We start from the raw sequence: 23,072 nt of genomic DNA, 5'->3' as shown, positions 1-23,072 counted from the left end.
TAGAAATCCAGGTTAGCAGGCAATATTAACCAGGTGAAATTGCGTGCAATGAACGCAAGAGAAATTACACAGAGTCAGGGTATATGCAACAGTTTGGGCCGCCTGGCTCTTTGCGAAATAATTTGCCAGAATTTTACGTAATTATGACAACATTGAAGGTTGTGCAATGTAACAGGAATATTTAGACTCGTGGATGCCACCCGTTAGATAAAATACGAAACGGAATAAACGTTTTGTTTTCGAGGTGATAGTTTCCGGATTAGTCAAAGGTATATGGTTTAGAGAGAAATAGTCGACGCGTTATAATTCCTGTAATAACTTGCGGCTGAATTTGAAAGGGGTTCATTCGTTATTTTACCGTTCATGTCTTCCATAGAGAATGTCTTGATCTACTTCAAATAAGGTCTGTGTTTCGTGCAGGCTTAAACCGCCTCGACGTTTTGATACCCGTGTAAATCTCACTAGGATAAGGTAACGTTTGTCAACATATTTTCATAAATCCACTCTACAATTTTTTTTATCTTCACTTATGTTTAGCCAATATTGATGAGAGTTACCTTGTCCTATGGATATCTACACAGTTATAAAATTGGCACGGTGATGTAAGCCTACACGAAACACAGACCTTATTTTAAGTGAATCTAAAAATATCCTACGCAATAAATGAAGGAACCGCTTTTCAGATTTTGCTAGGTGTCATGGGAATTATGACTCGCACTTTGGTTGTCAATTCTTACCATGCCCATTATTAAAATAGGATTTCCTGCATATAGAAATTAACGTTTTTGTTTTCAACATTCATCACAGGTAACTTAAACTCTATTTTTATTCAAACAGTTGAGAGTATTTGTCTCCTAAGCAGACTCTTCAGTATCATTGTCACTTCAGAGCTGTGTGCGTGTGTGTGTGTGTATTATATTAAGTTAAAATAAAAGTGTTCATTGTTCATTCAGTATTTTTGCAATTGTCATTATTACAAAAATGTGTGTATGATATATATATATTAAAAAAAACTTCTTTTATTTTTATTTTTTATAAATCGGCCGATTAATCGGTATCGGCTTTTTTTGTCCTCCAATAATCGGTATCGGCATTGAAAAATCATAATCGGTCGACCTCTACTAAAAAGGCAGCAAAGCAAATCCGCAGCATTATCAAACATGTCCCTAAATCTGAGGGTGGTTTTAACCTTCAACCTTCCAGATTTTAAATTGTATCAACTCACCACCCAAGGCTTTTACTTGCAACATATAGTTAAATGCACTAAAGAGGAACAATGGGTACATACTGAAGATGTGCATGCTCATCCCCACAACTTTCCATGTCTGTTTTCAAAGGATAAAGCTAATAACATGAACAACTTCCTAGTTAAGAAACACTATAAACAACATTTTACGAATTGTACAAGAACCTTTATCAGTCCATAAAAACACACCACCATTGGAACAATCCTTGGATCGCTTTTCAGAATTCACCGATAAATTGGCCCACATGGAAAACTAAAAAGGCTTAGAAACCGTAAATGATTTGATAAAAGGAAATACAATTATTTCCATGACATAATTCAAAAGCGATTTTAGACTGTAACTTAAAAAAAAAAGTTTTATACAACAACATTTCGACCTGAAAGCGTTTGGACTTCAGAGCAAAGTTGAGGAAATCTTATGAGTCAGAAAAGTATACTCATATGCCAGGTAAGATATACAAACCCTTGCAGAGAGCCTATCCAACTGACAATCTCTCAGAAAAATAATAATAAACTAGTGGAGACTTAAAAATAACTGATATTGGCACAAAATGGAAGAAGTGTTGGAACATAAAGTAACGAAATCACAGTTAACAAAAATGTATGCTTAATCCAGAATAAACGAATGTTTACAATTTCTTATACAAGAGACAATTCACAAACTCTACAGCGCAACAGTAGAGTCACGTCTTAAGTATAAAACTAACAATAACTCAAATATTCATGCCTTCTGGAAGTGCTATGAAGTCCAATAGTTATGGGTAGAGTCAGAAAGCTGGCAGTCAGAAGTTTTACAATATAGTTTACTTTCGTCTATCTGCATATTTCAAGACAAGGCATATGGGGTGCAGTGAGATACCCAATGGGTTGGACAATACCCTATGTGTCACGTATATTGAAGAAGCTATTACGTAAATACTGGAAGTCAAATGATAATCCAACGTTAAGAGAATGGAAGAATCAAATACTTCATTTAAATATTGAAAAGAAAAATCTCAAGGATGATCAATGGAAACATTTCTACAACTTGATTAGAGTCCACCTGTGGTAAATTCAATTGATTGGACATGATTTGGAAAGCACACACCTGTCTATATAAGGTCCCACAGTTGACAGTGTATGTCAGAGCAAAAACCAAGCCATGAGGTTGAAGGAATTGTCCGTAGAGCTCCGAGACAGGATTGTGTCGAGGCACAGAGAACACCAATCAGGCCTTATTGTAGAGTGGTCAGATGGAAGCCACTCCTCAGTAAAAGGCATGACAGCCCACTTGGAGTTTGCCAAAAGGCACGTAAAGTAAAACAAACAAACAAGTTTCTCTGGTCTGATGAAACCAAGAATGAACTCTTTGGCCTGAATGCCAAGCGTCACATCTGGAGGAAACCTGGCACCATCCCTATGGTGAAGCATGGTGGTGGCAGCATCATGCTGTGGGGATGTTTTTCAGCGGCAGGGACTGGGAGACTAGTCAGGATCGAGGGAGAGATCAATCAATGGAATTTATTTATAAAGCCATTTTTACATCAGCCGATGTATACGGAGCAAAGTACAGAGAGATCCTTGATGAAAACCTGCTCCAGAGCGCTCAGGACCTCAGACTGGGGCAAAGGGTCACCTTCCAACAGGACATCGACCCGAAGCACACCGTCAAGACAACGCAGGAGTGGCTTCGGGACAGGTCTCTGAATGTCCTTGAGTGGCCCAGCTAGAGCCCGGACTTGAACCCGATCGAACATCTCTGGAGAGACCTGAAAATAGCTGTGAAGCAACGCTCCCCATCCAACCTGACAGAGCTTAAGAGGATCTCCATAGAAGAATGGGAGAAACTCCCCAAATACAGGTGTGGCAGGCTTGTAGCGTCATACCCAAAAAGCCTCAAGGCTGTAATCGCTGCCAAAGGTACTTCAACAAAGTACAGAGTAAAGGGTCTGAAAACTTATGTTAATTAAAGTAACTTTTTTTTTGACATTTGCATCAAAACAAATGTTTTGCTATGTCATTATGGGGTATTGTGTAGAGATTGATGAGGGGGGGGGGGGGCTGTAGCATAACAAAATGTGGAAAAAGTCAAGGGGTCTGAATACTTTCCGAAAGCACTGTATGTGTGAGTGGTTAAAGTCTACATTATTAAGCCTAATAATAATTAATAACATCAATAGAATATTATATGTAGGCCGACTCATTCATCCCACATAGGCTTTATCCACTGGTCTCCGACCACCTACCTCCTAACAAATAATTTCCCTTCTGAAGGACAATAACAAACCTCATTCAATCAATCATCAGCATTGTATTGTTGAATGAACCCTACACTTCAACCCCCAACCCCAGTCCCTTTCCTGTAGGTTGGGCTTGCTTTGACTGTAGTCAACACCTCAAACCTCAACCCCTATCCTGTCGGCTGGGCTTGTATTGACAGCAGTCACACCACTCATACAGTGAAGTCAGACCGGGGTGGGTTCAAATAATATTATGAATCATTTCAAATACTTTATCTGGGCTTGATTGAGTTTGCCTGTTGAACTAGAACTAATGGAAAAGTCTCCTAAATGCAAACTCCGCCCATCTGGCAATCTAGCCAGGCTAGAGCAAACACTCAAGGTAGTGGAACAATCTCATAGTATTTGAACCCATGTCTGTCAGACGGTGCAATCAACCTCTGGTGTTCATTTCTGGCATCATGCAACTGGTGGACCAGGCCAGGAGGATGTGCCCACAAGACCAGATACTTCCTGTCAGCCTCAGGACTAGGGCAATGTTCTAAATGGCTCTCTATTCCCTATATAGTGCACTACTTCCTTAAATGGGCTCTGGCCAAAAGTAGTGCACTATATAGGGAATAGGGTGTTTGGGACACAGTTGATACTAGGTCTGTCTGAATACATTACTACTTGGTGTCAAATCCTTGCTTCCTCCGTCCTCGTTTCCTCAATTATTCTCCAAGCTCATTGGAGGTCAGAGCGCTAATTCCTCTCAAAATTAGCTTTGGGAGGAATCGAGGAGACAGACGGAGAAGAAGAATTTGACGGCCAGTAACGTTTTCAGACACAGCCTGGAACTCTGACTAGGGTCTGACTGCAGCTAGCTAGGTAAAGTCATCAAGGAAAGCATCGAGGCCTCAAACTAACAATGACATGGTACTAACTTGGGTTGATAGTACATTTACACTTGGCCTAAAACAAGCTTGGGGCTTTATGAGGAGAAGTGGAATAGGCAACTAACAATACAGTAGGTTATCCATCAGCCTTTGCCACAAAGAGCCAATACAGAAACCCAGCCTAAAACACCAAACAGCAAGCAATGCAGATGTACATAAGAAATAAGAAAAACTCCCTAGAAAGGCAGGAACCTAGGAAGAAACCTAGAGAGGACCCAGGCACCGAGGGGTGGCCAGTCCTGTTCTGACTGTGCCGGTGGAGATTATAAGAGTACATCGTTCATAGATGACCAGAAGGGTCAAATACACCGAACAGAAATATAAAAACGCAACATGAAACAATTTCTAGGATTTTACAGTTACAGTTCATATAAAAGGAAATCAGTCAATTGAAATAAATTAATTAGGTCCTAATCTATGGATTTCACATGACTGGTAATACAGATATGATTCTGTTGGTCACAGACACCTACAGTGTATTACTTATTATTATTTCTCCTAATGTTTTTTCTTTCTAATAATACATTGTTATTGATTATCACATTGTTGGGTTTTGAGTTTGCAAGAAAGCCATTTCACTTTACTTGTGACATTAAAACTTGAAACCGTAAAAAAAAAAAAAAAGTAGGGGAGTGGATGATAAAACCAGTCAGTATCTGGTGTGACCACCATTTGCCACATGCATCTCTTTCGCATAGAGTTGATCCGGCTGTTGATTGTGGCCTGTGGAATGTTGTCCCACTCCTCTTTAATGGCTGTGCAAAAGTGCTGGATATTGGCGGGAACTGGAACATGCTGTTGTACAAGTCGACCCAGAGCAACCCAAACATGCTCAACGGGTGACATGTCTGGGAAAATTCAGCTTCCAGGAATTGTGTACAGATCCTTGAGACATGGGGCCGTGTATTATCATGAGGTGATGGCGGCAGATGAATGGCACGACAATGGGCCTCAGGATCTCGTCACGGTATCTCTGTGCATTGAAATTGCGATAGATAAAATGCAATTGTGTTCGTTGTCCGTAGCTTGTACCTGCCCATACCATAACTCCAACGCCACCATGGAGCACTCTGTTCACAATGTTGACATCAGCAAACAGCTCGCCCACACGACACTCACTGTCTGCCATCTGCCCGGTACAGTTGAAACCGGGATTCATCCGAAGACCGCACTTCTCCAGCGTGCCAATGGCCATTGAAAGTGAGCATTTGCCCACTGAAGTCGGTTACGACGCCAAACTGCAGTCATGTCAAAACCCTGGTGAGGACGATAAGTACAGAGATGAGCTTCCCTGAGACTGTTTGTACAGAAATTCTTCCGTTGTGAAAACCCAGTTTTATCAGCTGTCCGGGTGGCTGGTCTCAGACAATTCCGCAAGCGAAGCTGGATGTGGAGGTCCTGGGCAGGAGTGGTTACACATGGTCTGCGGTGAGGCCGGTTGGACATACTGTCAAATTCTCTAAAATGACCTTGGAGGCGGCATATGGTAGAGAAATTAACATTCAATTCTCTGGCAACAGCTCTGGTGGACATTCCTGCAGTCAGCATACCAATTGTACGCTCCCTCAAAACTTGAGACATCTGTGGCATTGTCCTGTGACAAAACTGAACATTTTAGAGTAGCCTTTTATTGTCCAACACAAGGTGCACCTGTGTAATGATCATACTTTTTTCAGTTCATGAAAATAAATAGCTAGTCATCTACTTAACCCTGTTGCCCAAAGCTAACATTATAAGCAGCCAGCTAGCTTCATCTGTCTAGTGACGCTGGACTGGACCGGGTAATATGTTGTGAAGCTAGCCACAATAAGGATTAGGCATAATAGCGGAATTTGCGGTTTGCCTTCAAAATAAAAGTACCTCTTTGAAAGTGATGCAGAAGGTTACAATTGGTGGAATCATGCCATATTTAGACTAGATAATGTTGAAACATGGTTGGAATGTAAATGAATGAAATGGGGTATCAGTGTACTCGGTGACACCCACAGAACACAACTGAAGAGTTTACGCAAATGTTAGCGTTGTAGCTCTTATCGCGGGACTATGACTGTGTGAAATCACCTCCCCAGTCAGCCAATTGTGTGTATTGACATTCATAATTGCACTGTACAGCTTTACCTAAGGATTGGGGATCAATGAAATGGAGTATCAGTCTAAATACACAAGATATTTTTCCCCCAACGTCCTCCTCAGAGTTATCAAACTCCAAAACATCCACGCAGTATTGTTTTTCCTCTGGAATAGTGTTCAATACACAAAGGTTGACAATAAATGTGGCTCAATTCCGTTGTTTCAGAGTCCCGCAATAAGAGCTACGATGCTAATGTCCTCTGGGTGTCACTGAGTAGACTGATACCCCATGTCATTGATCCACAATCCATAGGTAAGGCTGTACAGTGAAATAAGTATGCCCCCAATGCAATTCTAAAGTATAATACATCCAGTGTGATTTCAGATGTCAAATTAACTAATTGTTTTTTGGATATTTTATATAACATTCCAACCTCAATTAGCATGATCTATTCAATTATGGCATAATTCTACTATTTGTATTCATTCACACCGTCAATGGCATACTTTTATTTTGAAGTCCACTATTGTGGCTAGCTTCACATAGATGGGTCCGACCACCATTAACCAAATAAGAACAGTCTTATAAATGAAGGTTATTTTAGATGACACCTAGCTATATATTTAGCTAGCTAACTATAGCTACTGAAACAGATTGTTGTTTTGCTATGTTTTTGGGGAAGAACATTGTTTGCATCCATGAGCTAGCTAGCTTTAAAAAAAAATGTTATGACCAACACTGGAGGTGCGCTAGACAACTTTACCAGCATCATAGCATACGTATCGATCAATCATTGTGACAGTGCAATCAATATGTAATAACTACGTACATTTTTTTATGAACGTGTTCAATTATTGTGTGACGTGCAGTCATATTCAGGTCCCGGTTGGTCAATAAGCTCATTTGTGTATTTTTTTTGACACGCAAAGACCCAAACGGCTTCCCATAGCAAAGACCCAAACGGCTTCCCATAGCAAAGACTCAAACGGCTTCCCATAGCAAAGACCCGAACAGCTTCCCATAGCAAAGACCCAAACGGCTTCCCATAGCAAAGACTCAAACGGCTTCCCATAGCAAAGACCCGAACAGCTTCCCATAGCAAAGACCCAAACGGCTTCCCATAGCAAAGACCCAAACGGCTTCCCATAGCAAAGACCCGAACAGCTTCCCATAGCAAAGACCCGAACAGCTTCCCATAGCAAAGACCCGAACAGCTTCCCATAGCAAAGACCCAAACGGCTTCCCATAGCAAAGACCCGAACAGCTTCCCATAGCAAAGACCCGAACAGCTTCCCATAGCAAAGACCCAAACGGCTTCCCATAGCAAAGACCCGAACAGCTTCCCATAGCAAAGACCCGAACAGCTTCCCATAGCAAAGACCCAAACGGCTTCCCATAGCAAAGACCCAAACGGCTTCCCATAGCAAAGACCCAAACGGCTTCCCATAACAAAGACCCAAACGGCTTCCCATAGCAAAGACCCAAACGGCTTCCCATAGCAAAGACCCAAACGGCTTCCCATAGCAAAGACCCAAACGGCTTCCCATAACAAAGACCCAAACGGCTTCCCATAGCAAAGACCCAAACGGCTTCCCATAGCAAAGACCCAAACGGCTTCCCATAGCAAAGACCCAAACGGCTTCCCATAGCAAAGACCCAAACGGCTTCCCATAGCAAAGACCCAAACAGCTTCCCATAGCAAAGACCCGAACAGCTTCCCATAGCAAAGACCCAAACGGCTTCCCATAGCAAAGACCCGAACAGCTTCCCATAGCAAAGACCCAAACGGCTTCCCATAGCAAAGACCCAAACGGCTTCCCATAGCAAAGACCCGAACAGCTTCCCATAGCAAAGACCCAAACGGCGTTCAATAGTATAAGAAATCCTGGTTGAGAATGAAACGACTGAACAACGAAACAGCACAGCAAGTAAGTGAAAGAAATAGGTTTTGATGATGTTTTACTGGTAATGGGGACATACATAAATGCCAACAAAATAACGTGTGTCTGTAACCTTTATTTAACTAAGCAAGTCATTTAAGAACAAATACTTATTTATAACGATGGCCTACCCAGGACGACGCTGGGCCAATTGTGCGCCGCCCTATGGGACTCCCAATCACGGCCGGATATGATACAGCCTGGATTCGAACCAGGGACTGTAGTGACGCCTCTTGCACTGAGATGCAGTGCCTTTAGACCGCTGCACCCATATGTGTGTGTTAACTGTTTAACTCTACTAGAATGCTTAAAAGGCAGCTGAAATGTTAAATATCAGTTATCGGTATTTGGGGTTTTTGGCAAGAAAAATATCGGATATCGGCCAAAAATCTAATATCAGTGCATCACTAATAACAACTAGTCTACACTGGTATTACTGTAGACCTAACAGTAAATAATAACTAGTCTATACTAGTATTACTGTAGACATTACTGTAAACAACAACTATTCTACACTGGTATTACTGTAGACATTACTGCATATAATAACTAGTCTACACTAGTATTACTGTAGACATTACTGTAAACAACAACTAGTCTACACTAGTATTACTGTAGACCTAACAGTAAATAACAACTAGTCTATACTAGTATTACTGTAGACATTACTGCATATAATAACTAGTCTACACTAGTATTACTGTAGACATTACTGTAAACAACAACTAGTCTACACTAGTATTACTGTAGACATTACTGTAAACAACAACTAGTCTACACTAGTATTACTGTAGACATTACTGTAAACAACAACTAGTCTACACTAGTATTACTGTAGACCTAACAGTAAACAACAACTAGTCTACACTAGTATTACTGTAGACATTACTGTAAACAACAACTAGTCTACACTAGTATTACTGTAAACAACAACTAGTCTACACTAGTATTACTGTAGACATTACTGTAAACAACAACTAGTCTACACTAGTATTACTGTAGACATTACTGTAAACAACAACTAGTCTACACTGGTATTACTGTAGACATTACTGTAAATAACAACTAGTCTACACTGGTATTACTGTAGACATTACTGCATATAATAACTAGTCTACACTAGTATTACTGTAGACATTACTGTAAACAACAACTAGTCTACACTGGTATTACTGTAGACATTACTGCATATAATAACTAGTCTACACTAGTATTACTGTAGACATTACTGTAAATAACAACTAGTCTACACTAGTATTACTGTAGACATTACTGTAAACAACAACTAGTCTACACTGGTATTACTGTAGACATTACTGCATATAATAACTAGTCTACACTAGTATTACTGTAGACATTACTGCATATAATAACTAGTCTACACTAGTATTACTGTAGACATTACAGTAAATAACAACTAGTCTATACTAGTATTACTGTAGACATTACTGCATATAATAACTAGTCTACACTAGTATTACTGTAGACATTACAGTAAATAACAACTAGTCTATACTAGTATTACTGTAGACATTACTGTAAATAACAACTAGTCTACACTGGTATTACTGTAGACATTACTGTAAACAACAACTAGTCTACACTAGTATTACTGTAGACCTAACAGTAAATAACAACTAGTCTATACTAGTATTACTGTAGACATTACTGTAAACAACAACTAGTCTACACTAGTATTACTGTAGACCTAACAGTAAATAACAACTAGTCTATACTAGTATTACTGTATCTGTAATTAAGAAAACAGAGAAGTAGGCAGACAAAGCAACTGTGTAGTAAAACAGGCCCCTAGATGTGAATGTAACAATGACATGTCTCTGTGAGGTTAAAGTGGAATTCCCCTAGCTGGGCCTAGGCCTATATAGACACTGATTGTGTCCTCTAGTCCTCGGAGCCCTTTATGACAGTGAGTCTACTGTACCGTAACTATATACGTGTTCCAAATGGTAGCCGGTTCCCTATATAGTGCACTACTTCACTTTTGACCAGAGCCCTATAGACTGTGGAATAGTGTGCCCTTTGAGATCACAGACTGTGAAATGTGGCAATTATTTAGAAAACATTTCTAATGCCTGTGGTAAGACAACATGGTATCACAGAAAACACATGACCCATTTTCTACTATCTATCGCAATAGCTCTGCTGAAAAGATAAGACAAGATAACATTTATTGGGCTGGTGACTGAAAGCGTCTACAATATTCATCTGTGATATTTCATTCCCCTGCACAAGTGTTTTAAGGCATGTTGATACAAGCAAAATAAAAATGTGAAAAAGGATCAACTTTAACAGTCTCCAGTTCAGTAACTGACTGGACATAGTTGCCTTGACATGTTCAAAAACCAAGGAGGAGCTCTAAGAATATTCTTAGAATCCCGCTGTCAGTAATATGTTCCAGAAGTCTCCCCTGCCCTGCACACTAGACGTCTCCCCTGCCCTGCACACTAGACGTCTCCCCTGCCCTGCACACTAGACGTCTCCCCTGCCCTGCACACTAGACGTCTCCCCTGCCCTGCACACTAGACGTCTCCCCTGCCCTGTACACTAGACATCTCCCCTCCCCTGCCCTGTACACTAGACATCTCCCCTCCCCTGCCCTGTACACTAGACATCTCCCCTCCCCTGCCCTGTACACTAGACATCTCCCCTCCCCTGCCCTGTACACTAGACATCTCCCCTCCCCTGCCCTGTACACTAGACATCTCCCCTCCCCTGCCCTGTACACTAGACATCTCCCCTCCCCTGCCCTGTACACTAGACATCTCCCCTCCCCTGCCCTGTACACTAGACATCTCCCCTGCCCTGTACACTAGACATCTCCCCTGCCCTGTACACTAGACATCTCCCCTGCCCTGTACACTAGACATCTCCCCTCCCCTGCCCTGTACACTAGACATCTCCCCTCCCCTGCCCTGTACACTAGACATCTCCACTGTACACTAGAAGTCTCCCCTGTCCTGGCTGCCCTGTACACTAGTTCAACTCCACAGTTTTCAACATAACACTGTGACACCACCCTAGGGTTGCACATTTTGGTGAATATTCAGAGGTGGAAAGTTTCCGTGGGAATTAACGGGAATATATGGGGAATTAACGGGAATATATGCAAATGAATACCATTTAAATGTAGATGTTTTTTGCATTGGATATATTTACTATTTCATATGGAGAGAGAAACATAAACCTTTTACCTTATCATAAGTTGACATAATTACAAACGATTAAATCCATCCAAAATCAATTTCAAAAACGATTTAGTTGAATTGAACTTTAATGAAATTAATTGACTCTTCACATGAGATGATTTCACTGGGGAAAAAAAAGGGGAATATTGAATGATCCGTCGCATCTCCCAAAAACGTTTTCAACATACATCTGTAAAATGATAGTCTAGAAACTAAAGCTTTGGTTGTCTTCCTCTCAGGCTTCCATGTCTTCTCCTTGGACCTCCTCAATGTCCACCTCTTGAACATCAGACTCTGAGGCCTCATCTTCACTGTCACTTTCCAACCTTGTTGAGGATGGCTCGTTGTCAGGCTCAAAAAGCCTCAAATTTGCCCGGATGGCCACCAATTTTTCAACCCTTGTATTGGTCAGCCTGTTGCGTGCTTTCATGTGTGTGTTCCCAAACAAGGACCAGTTGCGCTCTGAGGCGGCATTTGGAGGATGATGGAGGCAACAGGGGAAAGATCCACAAATCCCTTCCACCAGGTTGCTGATGAGATATATTTGCACGACTGCCATATTGCATCTCCATCCCAAAGCCCTTGCTTGGAAGTGTACTTTGCCAGACTGCCAAGAACCTTGCCCTCTTCCAGGCCAAGGTGGCGAGACACGGTAGTGATGACACCATACGCCTTGTTGATCTCTGCACCAGACAAGATGTTCTTGCCAGCATACTTGGTGTTCAACATTTACGCTGCGGCGTGTTTGGGCTTCAGGCATACGTCTTCACACTTTTTGATGTATTTCAGAACTGCAGTTTCCTCTGCTTGGAGCAACAGTGAAGTGGGCAGGGCAGTACGGATTTCTTCTCTTACATCTGCAAGCAGAGTCTGAACATCAGACAGGATGGCATTGTCTCCCTCAATCCGTGCAATGGCACATGCTGTAGGTTTCAGGAGTTTCAGGCTGCTTACCACTCTCTCCCAAAATACATCATCCAAGAGGATCCTCTTGATGGGGCAATCGGCAGACTGTGATATGGCCATTTCTTGGAGAGACTCCTTCCCCTCCAGGATACTGTCAAACATGATGACAACACCACCCCAACAGGTGTTGCTGGGCAGCTTCAATGTGGTGCTCTTATTCTTCTCACTTTGCTTGGTGAGGAAGATTGCTGCTATAACTTGATGACCCTTCACATACCTACCCATTTCCTTGGCTCTCTTGTAGAGTGTATCCATTGTTTTCAGTGCCATGATGTCCTTGAGGAGCAGATTCAATGGGTGTGATGTGAGGGTAGGACTCCTCCACTTTAGACCAAGCAGCCTTCATGTTCGCAGCATTGTCTTTCACCAGTGCAAATACCTTCTGTGGTCAAGGTCATTGATGACTGCCTTCAGCTCATCTGCAATGTAGAGACCGGTGTGTCTGTTGTCCCTTGTGTCTGTGCTCTTGTAGAATACTGGTTGAGGGGTGGAGATGATGTAGTTAATTATTCCTTGTCCACGAACATTCGACCACCCATCAGAGATGATTGCAATACAGTCTGCTTTCTCTGTGATTTGCTTGACCTTCACTTGAACTTTGCATCCAGCAAATTAGTAGATAAAGCATGTCTGGTTGGAGGGGGTGTATGCTGGGTGAAGAACATTCAGAAATCTCTTTCAATACACATTGCCTGTGAGCATCAGAGGTGAACCAGTTGCATACACAGCTCGAGCAAGACATTCATGAGCATTTCTCTGACTACATTCCTCCATGGAGTCAAAAAAACTTCTGATTCCAGGAGGAATATGAGCTGTTGCTATCGATAAGGTGTCTGATTCATAACTTTCACCTCGAATAGAAGTAGAGGGACTTCTGTCAGAGGTTGCTTGTTGTGAGCGCTGAGGGAACTTTATGCACTTGGCCAAATGATTCTGCATCTTTGTGGCATTCTTCACATATGATTTGGCACAGCATTTGCAAATGTACTCAGCTTTTCCTTCTACATTAGCTGCAGTGAAATGTCTCCACACATCAGATAGTGCCCGTGGCATTTTCCTGTAAAGATTAGAAAAAAAATGATTAAAAAATAAATACAATTCCATGTACAGATAAATAGTTAAGCAGTTAGATTAAACAACTCCTTTGTAAGATAAATGTTTTAAAATGAAACATGTATGGAAACAGGTGAATTAACACTCAGTTAGCAGGCTCAAGCAAGCTAAAACCCACATTGTAACTAAATAGCAGAAATTGTTAACAAGTTAGAAATTATTTAAACACTTTGCAGTAGGCTACTATTTACTAGTGAACAAAAAATAATGTAATAAAATATATTCACTCCTCCAAGTATTGTATTCAAAACTTACCAGAAAGCATGTAGACCTTGGCTCAGACAGTGTAGTAGTGTGGACTCAATAGCATCTCATTAGTGTGCAAGATCTTGAGAATCAGCTGTGCATGTGATGGAAGAATGCACTGTGCATGAAGAGGGTTGCAATTACATTGAATTGGGGATAGTAACCAAAATATAGAATTGCCTTGTGTGTATCCCACAAAAAAAGGTTCAGTTATAGGCTAACGTTTTTGATGAATTTAAGCAAAATTCCCCAAATTCCAGGGCTTAACTTCCCATGGAAAATTTCTGGGAAAATTTCTGGGAATTTACCGGACAGTTTCCAACCCTTTGCAACTCTAGACCAGCCTCACTCTCGCAACGCAGCAGGCTGGCCAGACCACCACCACCAGACCAACTACAGGACTGCTTTCTATTAGCAACATTCCTTCAGTTCTTCTTCTTACCTGGCAAAGCTGCTGGAGAAAGAGGAGGTAGGGCTGGAGAGACCTTGCATTCCAGAAACTCCGTCCCCATAGCTACTGTTGTTCCAGGCCTCTCCTACGGTCACCAGCGGAGGATACAGGCTGAACACAGAGGGCTTCTGGTCCTTCTGCGGAGAAGCTCCACTGGTAGTGGAAGCCAAGGTGGTGTTGATGCTGCTGTTGACTCCAAAGTGGTAGCTCTGTCCTCCAGAGGTGCTCACCCCACAGATGGAGATGGGGCTGGCGCTGGACAGCTCTGAGGGGGAGGAGGAAGTGGAGCCGCCGGTACTACCACTCATCCGGCAGGAGTAGCTACGAATGGCCGAGGTCTTCTCCTGTTTGATCACACCTGGAGTACACAGCTGGATGAAACCAGCTTCCTTCTCGAGCTTCACCACGGGAAAGGTGTTTGGGGTCGGGGAGTTGCCTGTCATAGGGGTGCTGGAGTTGGATTCATCCTGACATGTTAGTAGATTGCTACCATACAATGTGGTGCTGTTGGAACCGCTAAAACCACCACTATTGGTCATAGTAGCAGCTGGCTTGGAGGTGGAGTTGGAGACCCCACGATCCTGGCTCTCATCCCCCAGGAGAGAGTCATCAGCCAGGGAGGAAAGGAAGGCGTCGTCCCCTACGTAAAAGTCTGATGGGGAGCCTGTCAGCTCAAAGTCCTGGAGGAGATCCAGAGTGTTGTCGTTGAACAGTTTCTGGTCTTTTCCAATGTACCCTTCCTGGTCCATATCCATAGGGTCCTGGTCCCGGGAGAAGTCTGTCTCCGTCCTCATGGACATGGGGAACAGGTTAGGGTCCGAGCCCCCGATCAGAGAGTCCATGCTGGGTGAGGAGCGGTGGAAGTCCGCGATGCTGTCTTCCAGGCGGGAGTAGGTGTCCCCAAGGGTGAAGAGTCCAAGGCCCAGGGACGTGTTAGTGTGTTGGGGCAGGAGCTTAGATAACAAGAAATACTTCATTAATAACAGATGGGAAATTGGTTTGTCAAATCATTACAAAGGGGGAAAAAAACATTTAAAAATTCAGTCAATTCAGCAAGTAACCTGACATTCCAGTGATTCTCTATGAGAAAAATTCCTGCATTACTGAACTGAAATGGAATTGACCCAAACAACGTATTTCTCACATGCTTTGTAGACAACAGTGAAATGCTGACTTACGGGTCCTTTTCCAACAATGCAGAATTAAAGATAAGATAAAAATGTTTAAATGGAAATAGTGACAAGAAAAAAAATACATTGTGAATAATGAATAAAAATAATGAGTCAAAATAACACAGCTATATACAGGGAGTACCAGGTAATAACATGGCTATATACAGGGAGTACCAGGTAATAACATGGCTATATACAGGGAGTACCAGGTAATATCATGGCTATATACAGGTAGTACCTGTACCGAGTCGAAGTAATTGAGGTAGCTTTGCATTGTATATGTACCGTTAAATGACTAGGATAGATAATACACAGTAGCGGCAGTGTATGTGGTGAGTGCAAAAGTGTATGGGACATCAGTATGCATGTTACGTGTGTGTGGGAAAATGTACTGTGTGTGTGTGTGTGTGTATGTTGCATCCAGTGTGTGGCGGTAGCATCTAGTGTGGGTAGAGTCCACCATGTGGGTAGAGTGGGTAGAGTCCACCATGTGGGTAGAGTGGGTAGAGTCCACCATGTGGGTAGAGTCCACCGTGTGGGTAGTGTGGGTAGAGTCCACCATGTGGGTAGAGTCCACCATGTGGGTAGTGTGGGTAGAGTCCACCATGTGGGTAGAGTCCACCGTGTGGGTAGTGTGGGTAGAGTCCACCATGTGGGTAGTGTCCACCGTGTGGGTAGTGTGGGTAGAGTCCACCATGTGGGTAGTGTGGGTAGAGACCACCATGTGGGTAGAGTCCACCGTGTGGGTAGTGTGGGTAGAGTCCACCGTGTGGGTAGTGAGGGTAGAGTCCACCGTGTGGGTAGTGTGGGTAGAGTCCACCGTGTGGGTAGTGTGGGTAGAGTCCACCATGTGGGTAGTGTGGGTAGAGTCCACCATGTCACTGTGTGTGTAGTGTGGGTAGAGTCCAGTGTGTGTGGGTAGCGCCCAGCGTGTGTGGTGAGAGTGGGTAGCGCCCAGCGTGTGGGTAGAGTCCAGTGGGTGTGGGCGTAGAGTCCGGTGGGTGTGGGCGTAGAGTCCGGTGGGTGTGGGGGTAGAGTCCGGTGGGTGTGGGCGTAGAGTCCGGTGGGTAGTGTGCGTAGAGTCCGGTGGGTAGTGTGGGTAGAGTCCACCATGTAGGTAGAGTCCACCATGTGGGTAGTGTGGGTAGAGTCCACCATGTGGGTAGTGTGGGTAGAGTCCACCATGTGGGTAGTGTGGGTAGAGTCCACCATGTGGGTAGTGTGGGTAGAGTCCACCGTGTGGGTAGTGTGGGTAGAGTCCACCGTGTGGGTAGTGGGGTAGAGTCCACCGTGTGGGTAGTGAGGGTAGAGTCCACCGTGTGGGTAGTGTGGGTAGAGTCCACCATGTGGGTAGTGTGGGTAGAGTCCACCATGTGGGTAGTGTGGGTAGAGTCCACCATGTGGGTAGTGTGGGTAGAGTCCACCATGTGGGTAGTGTGGGTAGAGTCCACCATGTGGGTAGTGTGGGTAGAGTCCACCATGTGGGTAGAGTCCACCATATGGGTAGTGTGGGTAGAGTCCACCATGTGGGTAGAGTCCACCATATGGGTAGTGTGGGTAGAGTCCACCATGTGGGTAGTGTGGGTAGAGTCCACCATGTGTGTGTGTGGGCGTAGAGTACAGTGTGTGTGTGTGTGTAGAGTCCAGTGTGTGTGTGTGTGTGTGTGTGTGTAGAGTCCAGTGTGTGTGTGTGTGTGTAGAGTCACTGTGTGTGTGGGTAGAGTCACTGTGTGTGTGTGGGTAGAGTCCAGTGTGTGTGTGGGTAGAGTCCAGTGTGTGTGTGTGTGTGTGTGTGTGTGTGTGTGTATATAGAGTCCAGTGTGTGTGTGTGTGTGTGTGTGTGTGTGTGTGTGTGTGTGTGTGTGTGTGGGTAGAGTCACTGTGTGTGTAGTGTGGGTAGAGTCCAGTGTGTGTGGGTAGCGCCCAGCGTGTGTGGTGAGAGTGGGTAGCGCCCAGCGTGTGGGTAGAGTCCAGTGGGTGTGGGCGTAGAGTCCGGTGGGTGTGGGGGTAGAGTCCGGTGGGTGTGGGGGTAGAGTCCGGTGGGTGTGGGCGTAGAGTCCGGTGGGTAGTGTGCGTAGAGTCCGGTGGGTAGTGTGGGTAGAGTCCACCATGTGGGTAGTGTGGGTAGAGTCCACCATGTGTGTGTGTGGGCGTAGAGTACAGTGTGTGTGTGTGTGTAGAGTCCAGTGTGTGTGTGTGTGTGTGTGTGTGTGTGTGTGTATAGAGTCCAGTGTGTGTGTGTGTGTAGAGTCACTGTGTGTGTGGGTAGAGTCCTGTGTGTGTGTGGGTAGAGTCCAGTGTGTGTGTGGGTAGAGTCCAGTGTGTGTGTGTGTGTGTGTGTGTGTGTGTATATAGAGTCCAGTGTGTGTGTGTGTGTGTGTGTGTGTGTGTGTGTGTGTGTGTGGGTAGAGTCACTGTGTGTGTAGTGTGGGTAGAGTCCAGTGTGTGTGGGTAGCGCCCAGCGTGTGTGGTGAGAGTGGGTAGCGCCCAGCGTGTGGGTAGAGTCCAGTGGGTGTGGGCGTAGAGTCCGGTGGGTGTGGGGGTAGAGTCCGGTGGGTGTGGGCGTAGAGTCCGGTGGGTAGTGTGCGTAGAGTCCGGTGGGTAGTGTGGGTAGAGTCCACCATGTAGGTAGAGTCCACCATGTGGGTAGTGTGGGTAGAGTCCACCATGTGGGTAGTGTGGGTAGAGTCCACCATGTGGGTAGTGTGGGTAGAGTCCACCGTGTGGGTAGTGTGGGTAGAGTCCACCGTGTGGGTAGTGAGGGTAGAGTCCACCGTGTGGGTAGTGAGGGTAGAGTCCACCGTGTGGGTAGTGTGGGTAGAGTCCACCGTGTGGGTAGTGTGGGTAGAGTCCACCATGTGGGTAGTGTGGGTAGAGTCCACCATGTGGGTAGTGTGGGTAGAGTCCACCATGTGGGTAGTGTGGGTAGAGTCCACCATGTGGGTAGTGTGGGTAGAGTCCACCATGTGGGTAGAGTCCACCATATGGGTAGAGTCCACCATATGGGTAGTGTGGGTAGAGTCCACCATGTGGGTAGTGTGGGTAGAGTCCACCATGTGGGTAGTGTGGGTAGAGTCCACCATGTGTGTGTGTGGGCGTAGAGTACAGTGTGTGTGTGTGTGTGTAGAGTCCAGTGTGTGTGTGTGTGTGTGTGTAGAGTCCAGTGTGTGTGTGTGTGTAGAGTCACTGTGTGTGTGGGTAGAGTCACTGTGTGTGTGTGGGTAGAGTCCAGTGTGTGTGTGGGTAGAGTCCAGTGTGTGTGTGTGTGTGTGTGTGTGTATATAGAGTCCAGTGTGTGTGTGTGTGTGTGTGTGTGTGTGGGTAGAGTCACTGTGTGTGTAGTGTGGGTAGAGTCCAGTGTGTGTGGGTAGCGCCCAGCGTGTGTGGTGAGAGTGGGTAGCGCCCAGCGTGTGGGTAGAGTCCAGTGGGTGTGGGCGTAGAGTCCGGTGGGTGTGGGGGTAGAGTCCGGTGGGTGTGGGGGTAGAGTCCGGTGGGTGTGGGCGTAGAGTCCGGTGGGTAGTGTGCGTAGAGTCCGGTGGGTAGTGTGGGTAGAGTCCACCATGTAGGTAGAGTCCACCATGTGGGTAGTGTGGGTAGAGTCCACCATGTGGGTAGTGTGGGTAGAGTCCACCATGTGGGTAGTGTGGGTAGAGTCCACCATGTGGGTAGTGTGGGTAGAGTCCACCATGTGGGTAGTGTGGGTAGAGTCCACCATGTGGGTAGTGTGGGTAGAGTCCACCATGTGGGTAGTGTGGGTAGAGTCCACCGTGTGGGTAGTGTGGGTAGAGTCCACCGTGTGGGTAGTGTGGGTAGAGTCCACCGTGTGGGTAGTGTGGGTAGAGTCCACCGTGTGGGTAGTGTGGGTAGAGTCCACCGTGTGGGTAGTGTGGGTAGAGTCCACCATGTGGGTAGAGTCCACCATGTGGGTAGTGAGGGTAGAGTCCACCATGTGGGTAGTGAGGGTAGAGTCCACCATGTGGGTAGTGAGGGTAGAGTCCACCATGTGGGTAGTGAGGGTAGAGTCCACCATGTGGGTAGTGTGGGTAGAGTCCACCATGTGGGTAGTGTGGGTAGAGTCCACCATGTGGGTAGAGTCCACCATATGGGTAGTGTGGGTAGAGTCCAGTGTGTGTTTGTGTGTGTGTGTGGGCGTAGAGTCCAGTGTGTGTGTGTGTGTGGGCGTAGAGTCCAGTGTGTGTGTGTGTGTGTGTGTGTGGGCGTAGAGTCCAGTGTGTGTGTGTGTGTGTGTGTGTGTGTGTGTGTGTGTATATAGAGTCCAGTGTGTGTGTGTGTGTGTAGAGTCACTGTGTGTGTGGGTAGAGTCACTGTGTGTGTGTGTAGAGTCACTGTGTGTGTGTGTGTGTGTGTAGAGTCACTGTGTGTGTGTGTGTGTGTGTAGAGTCACTGTGTGTGTGTGTGTGTAGAGTCACTGTGTGTGTGTGTGTGTGTGTGTGTGTGTGTGTGTGTGTGTGTGTATATATAGAGTCCAGTGTGTGTGTGTGTGTGTGTGTGTGTGTGTGTGTGTGTGTGTGTGTGTGTGTGGGTAGAGTCACTGTGTGTGTAGTGTGGGTAGAGTCCACTGTGTGTGTAGTGTGGGTAGAGTCCAGTGTGTGTTGGTAGCGCCCAGCGTGTGTGGTGAGAGTGGGTAGCGCCCAGCGTGTGTGGTTAGAGTGGGTAGCGCCCAGCATGTGGGTAGAGTCCAGTGGGTGTGGGGGTAGAGTCCAGTGGGGGTAGAGTCCAGTGTGTGTGGGGGTAGAGTCCGGTGGGTGTGGGGGTAGAGTCCGGTGGGTGTGGGGGTAGAGTCCGGTGGGTGTGGGGGTAGAGTCCACCATGTAGGTAGAGTCCACCATGTGGGTAGTGTGGGTAGAGTCCACCATGTGGGTAGTGTGGGTAGAGTCCACCATGTGGGTAGTGTGGGTAGAGTCCACCATGTGGGTAGTGTGGGTAGAGTCCACCGTGTGGGTAGTGTGGGTAGAGTCCACCATGTGGGTAGTGTGGGTAGAGTCCACCGTGTGGGTAGTGTGGGTAGAGTCCACCGTGTGGGTAGTGTGGGTAGAGTCCACCGTGTGGGTAGTGTGGGTAGAGTCCACCGTGTGGGTAGTGTGGGTAGAGTCCACCGTGTGGGTAGTGTGGGTAGAGTCCACCATGTGGGTAGAGTCCACCATGTGGGTAGTGAGGGTAGAGTCCACCATGTGGGTAGTGAGGGTAGAGTCCACCATGTGGGTAGTGAGGGTAGAGTCCACCATGTGGGTAGTGTGGGTAGAGTCCACCATGTGGGTAGTGCGGGTAGAGTCCACCATGTGGGTAGTGCGGGTAGAGTCCACCATGTGGGTAGAGTCCACCATATGGGTAGTGTGGGTAGAGTCCAGTGTGTGTTTGTGTGTGTGTGTGGGCGTAGAGTCCAGTGTGTGTGTGTGTGTGGGCGTAGAGTCCAGTGTGTGTGTGTGTGTGTGTGTGTGGGCGTAGAGTCCAGTGTGTGTGTGTGTGTGTGTGTGTAGAGTCCAGTGTGTGTGTGTGTGTGTGTGTGTGTGTGTGTGTGTATAGAGTCCAGTGTGTGTGTGTGTGTGTGTGTGTGTGTGTGTGTGTGTGTGTGTGTAGAGTCCAGTGTGTGTGTGTGTGTGTGTAGAGTCACTGTGTGTGTGGGTAGAGTCACTGTGTGTGTGTGTGTGTAGAGTCACTGTGTGTGTGTGTGTGTGTGTGTGTAGAGTCACTGTGTGTGTGTGTGTGTGTGTGTGTAGAGTCACTGTGTGTGTGTGTGTGTGTGTGTATATGTGTGTGTGTGTGTGTATATATAGAGTCCAGTGTGTGTGTGTGTGTGTGTGTGTGTGTGTGTGTGTGTGTGTGGGTAGAGTCACTGTGTGTGTAGTGTGGGTAGAGTCCAGTGTGTTTTGGTAGCGCCCAGCGTGTGTGGTGAGAGTGGGTAGCGCCCAGCGTGTGTGGTTAGAGTGGGTAGCGCCCAGCATGTGGGTAGAGTCCAGTGGGTGTGGGGGTAGAGTCCAGTGGGGGTAGAGTCCAGTGTGTGTGGGGGTAGAGTCCGGTGGGTGTGGGGGTAGAGTCCGGTGGGTGTGGGGGTAGAGTCCGGTGGGTGTGTGGGTAGAGTCCGGTGGGTGTGGGGGTAGAGTCCGGTGGGGGTGGGGGTAGAGTCCGGTGGGTGTGGGGGTAGAGTCCGGTGGGTGTGGGGGTAGAGTCCGGTGTGTGTGGGGGTAGAGTCCAGTGTGTGTGTGGGTAGAGTCCGGTGGGTGTGGGGGTAGAGTCCGGTGGGTGTGGGGGTAGAGTCCGGTGGGTGTGGGGGTAGAGTCCGGTGGGTGTGGGGGTAGAGTCCGGTGGGTGTGGGGGTAGAGTCCGGTGGGTGTGGGGGTAGAGTCCGGTGGGTGTGGGGGTAGAGTCCGGTGGGTGTGGGGGTAGAGTCCGGTGGGTGTGGGGGTAGAGTCCGGTGGGTGTGGGGGTAGAGTCCGGTGGGTGTGGGGGTAGAGTCCAGTGGGTGTGGGGGTAGAGTCCGGTGGGTGTGGGGGTAGAGTCCGGTGGGTGTGGGGGTAGAGTCCAGTGTGTGTGGGGGTAGAGTCCGGTGAGTGTGGGTAGAGTCCAGTGTGTGTGGGTAGAGTCCAGTGGGTGTGGGGGTAGAGTCCAGTGGGTGTGGGGGTAGAGTCCGGTGGTTGCGGGGGTAGAGTCCGGTGGGTGTGGGGGTAGAGTCCGGTGGGTGTGGGGTTAGAGTCCGGTGGGTGTGGGGTTAGAGTCCGGTGGGTGTGGGGGTAGAGTCCGGTGGGTGTGGGGTTAGAGTCACGTGGGTGTGGGGGTACAGTCCGGTGGGTGGAGGGGTAGAGTCCAGTGAGTGTGGGGTTAGAGTCCGGTGGGTGTGGGGGTAGAGTCCAGTGTGTGTGGGTAGCGCCCAGCGTGTGTGGTGAGAGTGGGTAGCGCCCAGCGTGTGGGTAGCGCACAGTGGGTGTGGGGGTAGAGTCCGGTGGGTGTGGGGGTAGAGTCCGGTGGGTGTGGGGGTAGAGTCCAGTAGGTGTGGGGGTAGAGTCCGGTGGGTGTGGGGGTAGAGTCCGGTGGGTGTGGGGGTAGAGTCCGGTGGGTGTGGGGGTAGAGTCCGGTGGGTGTGGGGGTAGAGTCCGGTGGGTGTGGGGGTAGAGTCCGGTGGGTGTGGGGGTAGAGTCCGGTGGGTGTGGGGGTAGAGTCCGGTGGGTGTGTGTGTAGAGTCACTGTGTGTGTGGGTAGAGTCACTGTGTGTGTGTGTGTGTGTAGAGTCACTGTGTGTGTGTGGGTAGAGTCACTGTGTGTGTGTGTGTGTGTGTAGAGTCCAGTGTGTGTGTGTGTGTGTGTGTGTGTGTGTGTGTGTGTGTGTGTGTGTGTGTATATAGAGTCCAGTGTGTGTGTGTGTGTGTGTGTGTGTGTGTGTGTGTGTGTGTCCAGTGTGTGTGTGTATAGAGTCCAGTGTGTGTGTGTGTGTGTGTGTGTGTGTGTGTGTGTGTGTGTAGAGTCACTGTGTGTGTAGTGTGGGTAGAGT

The 23,072-nt window shown here is 46.7% G+C and overlaps 1 protein-coding gene across 4 annotated transcripts in view; it reads right to left on the bottom strand.

The window, feature by feature from the left end:
* LOC139581713 (glucocorticoid receptor-like) overlaps positions 1 to 23,072 on the bottom strand; it is a 165,641-nt gene that overhangs the window by 132,674 nt on the left and 9,895 nt on the right. For all 4 annotated transcript variants that reach the window (XM_071411764.1, XM_071411762.1, XM_071411763.1 and 1 more), the window contains one exon: positions 14,388 to 15,349. In XM_071411764.1, coding sequence (XP_071267865.1) covers positions 14,388 to 15,349 — 962 coding nt within the window. The remainder of the gene's footprint in view (positions 1 to 14,387; positions 15,350 to 23,072) is intronic.

The sequence above is a fragment of the Salvelinus alpinus genome, chromosome 7 (assembly GCF_045679555.1).
Source record: "Salvelinus alpinus chromosome 7, SLU_Salpinus.1, whole genome shotgun sequence".
In the NCBI taxonomy this organism is placed as follows: Eukaryota; Metazoa; Chordata; class Actinopteri; order Salmoniformes; family Salmonidae; genus Salvelinus; species Salvelinus alpinus.
This window is presented reverse-complemented; position numbering and strand designations above follow the sequence as displayed.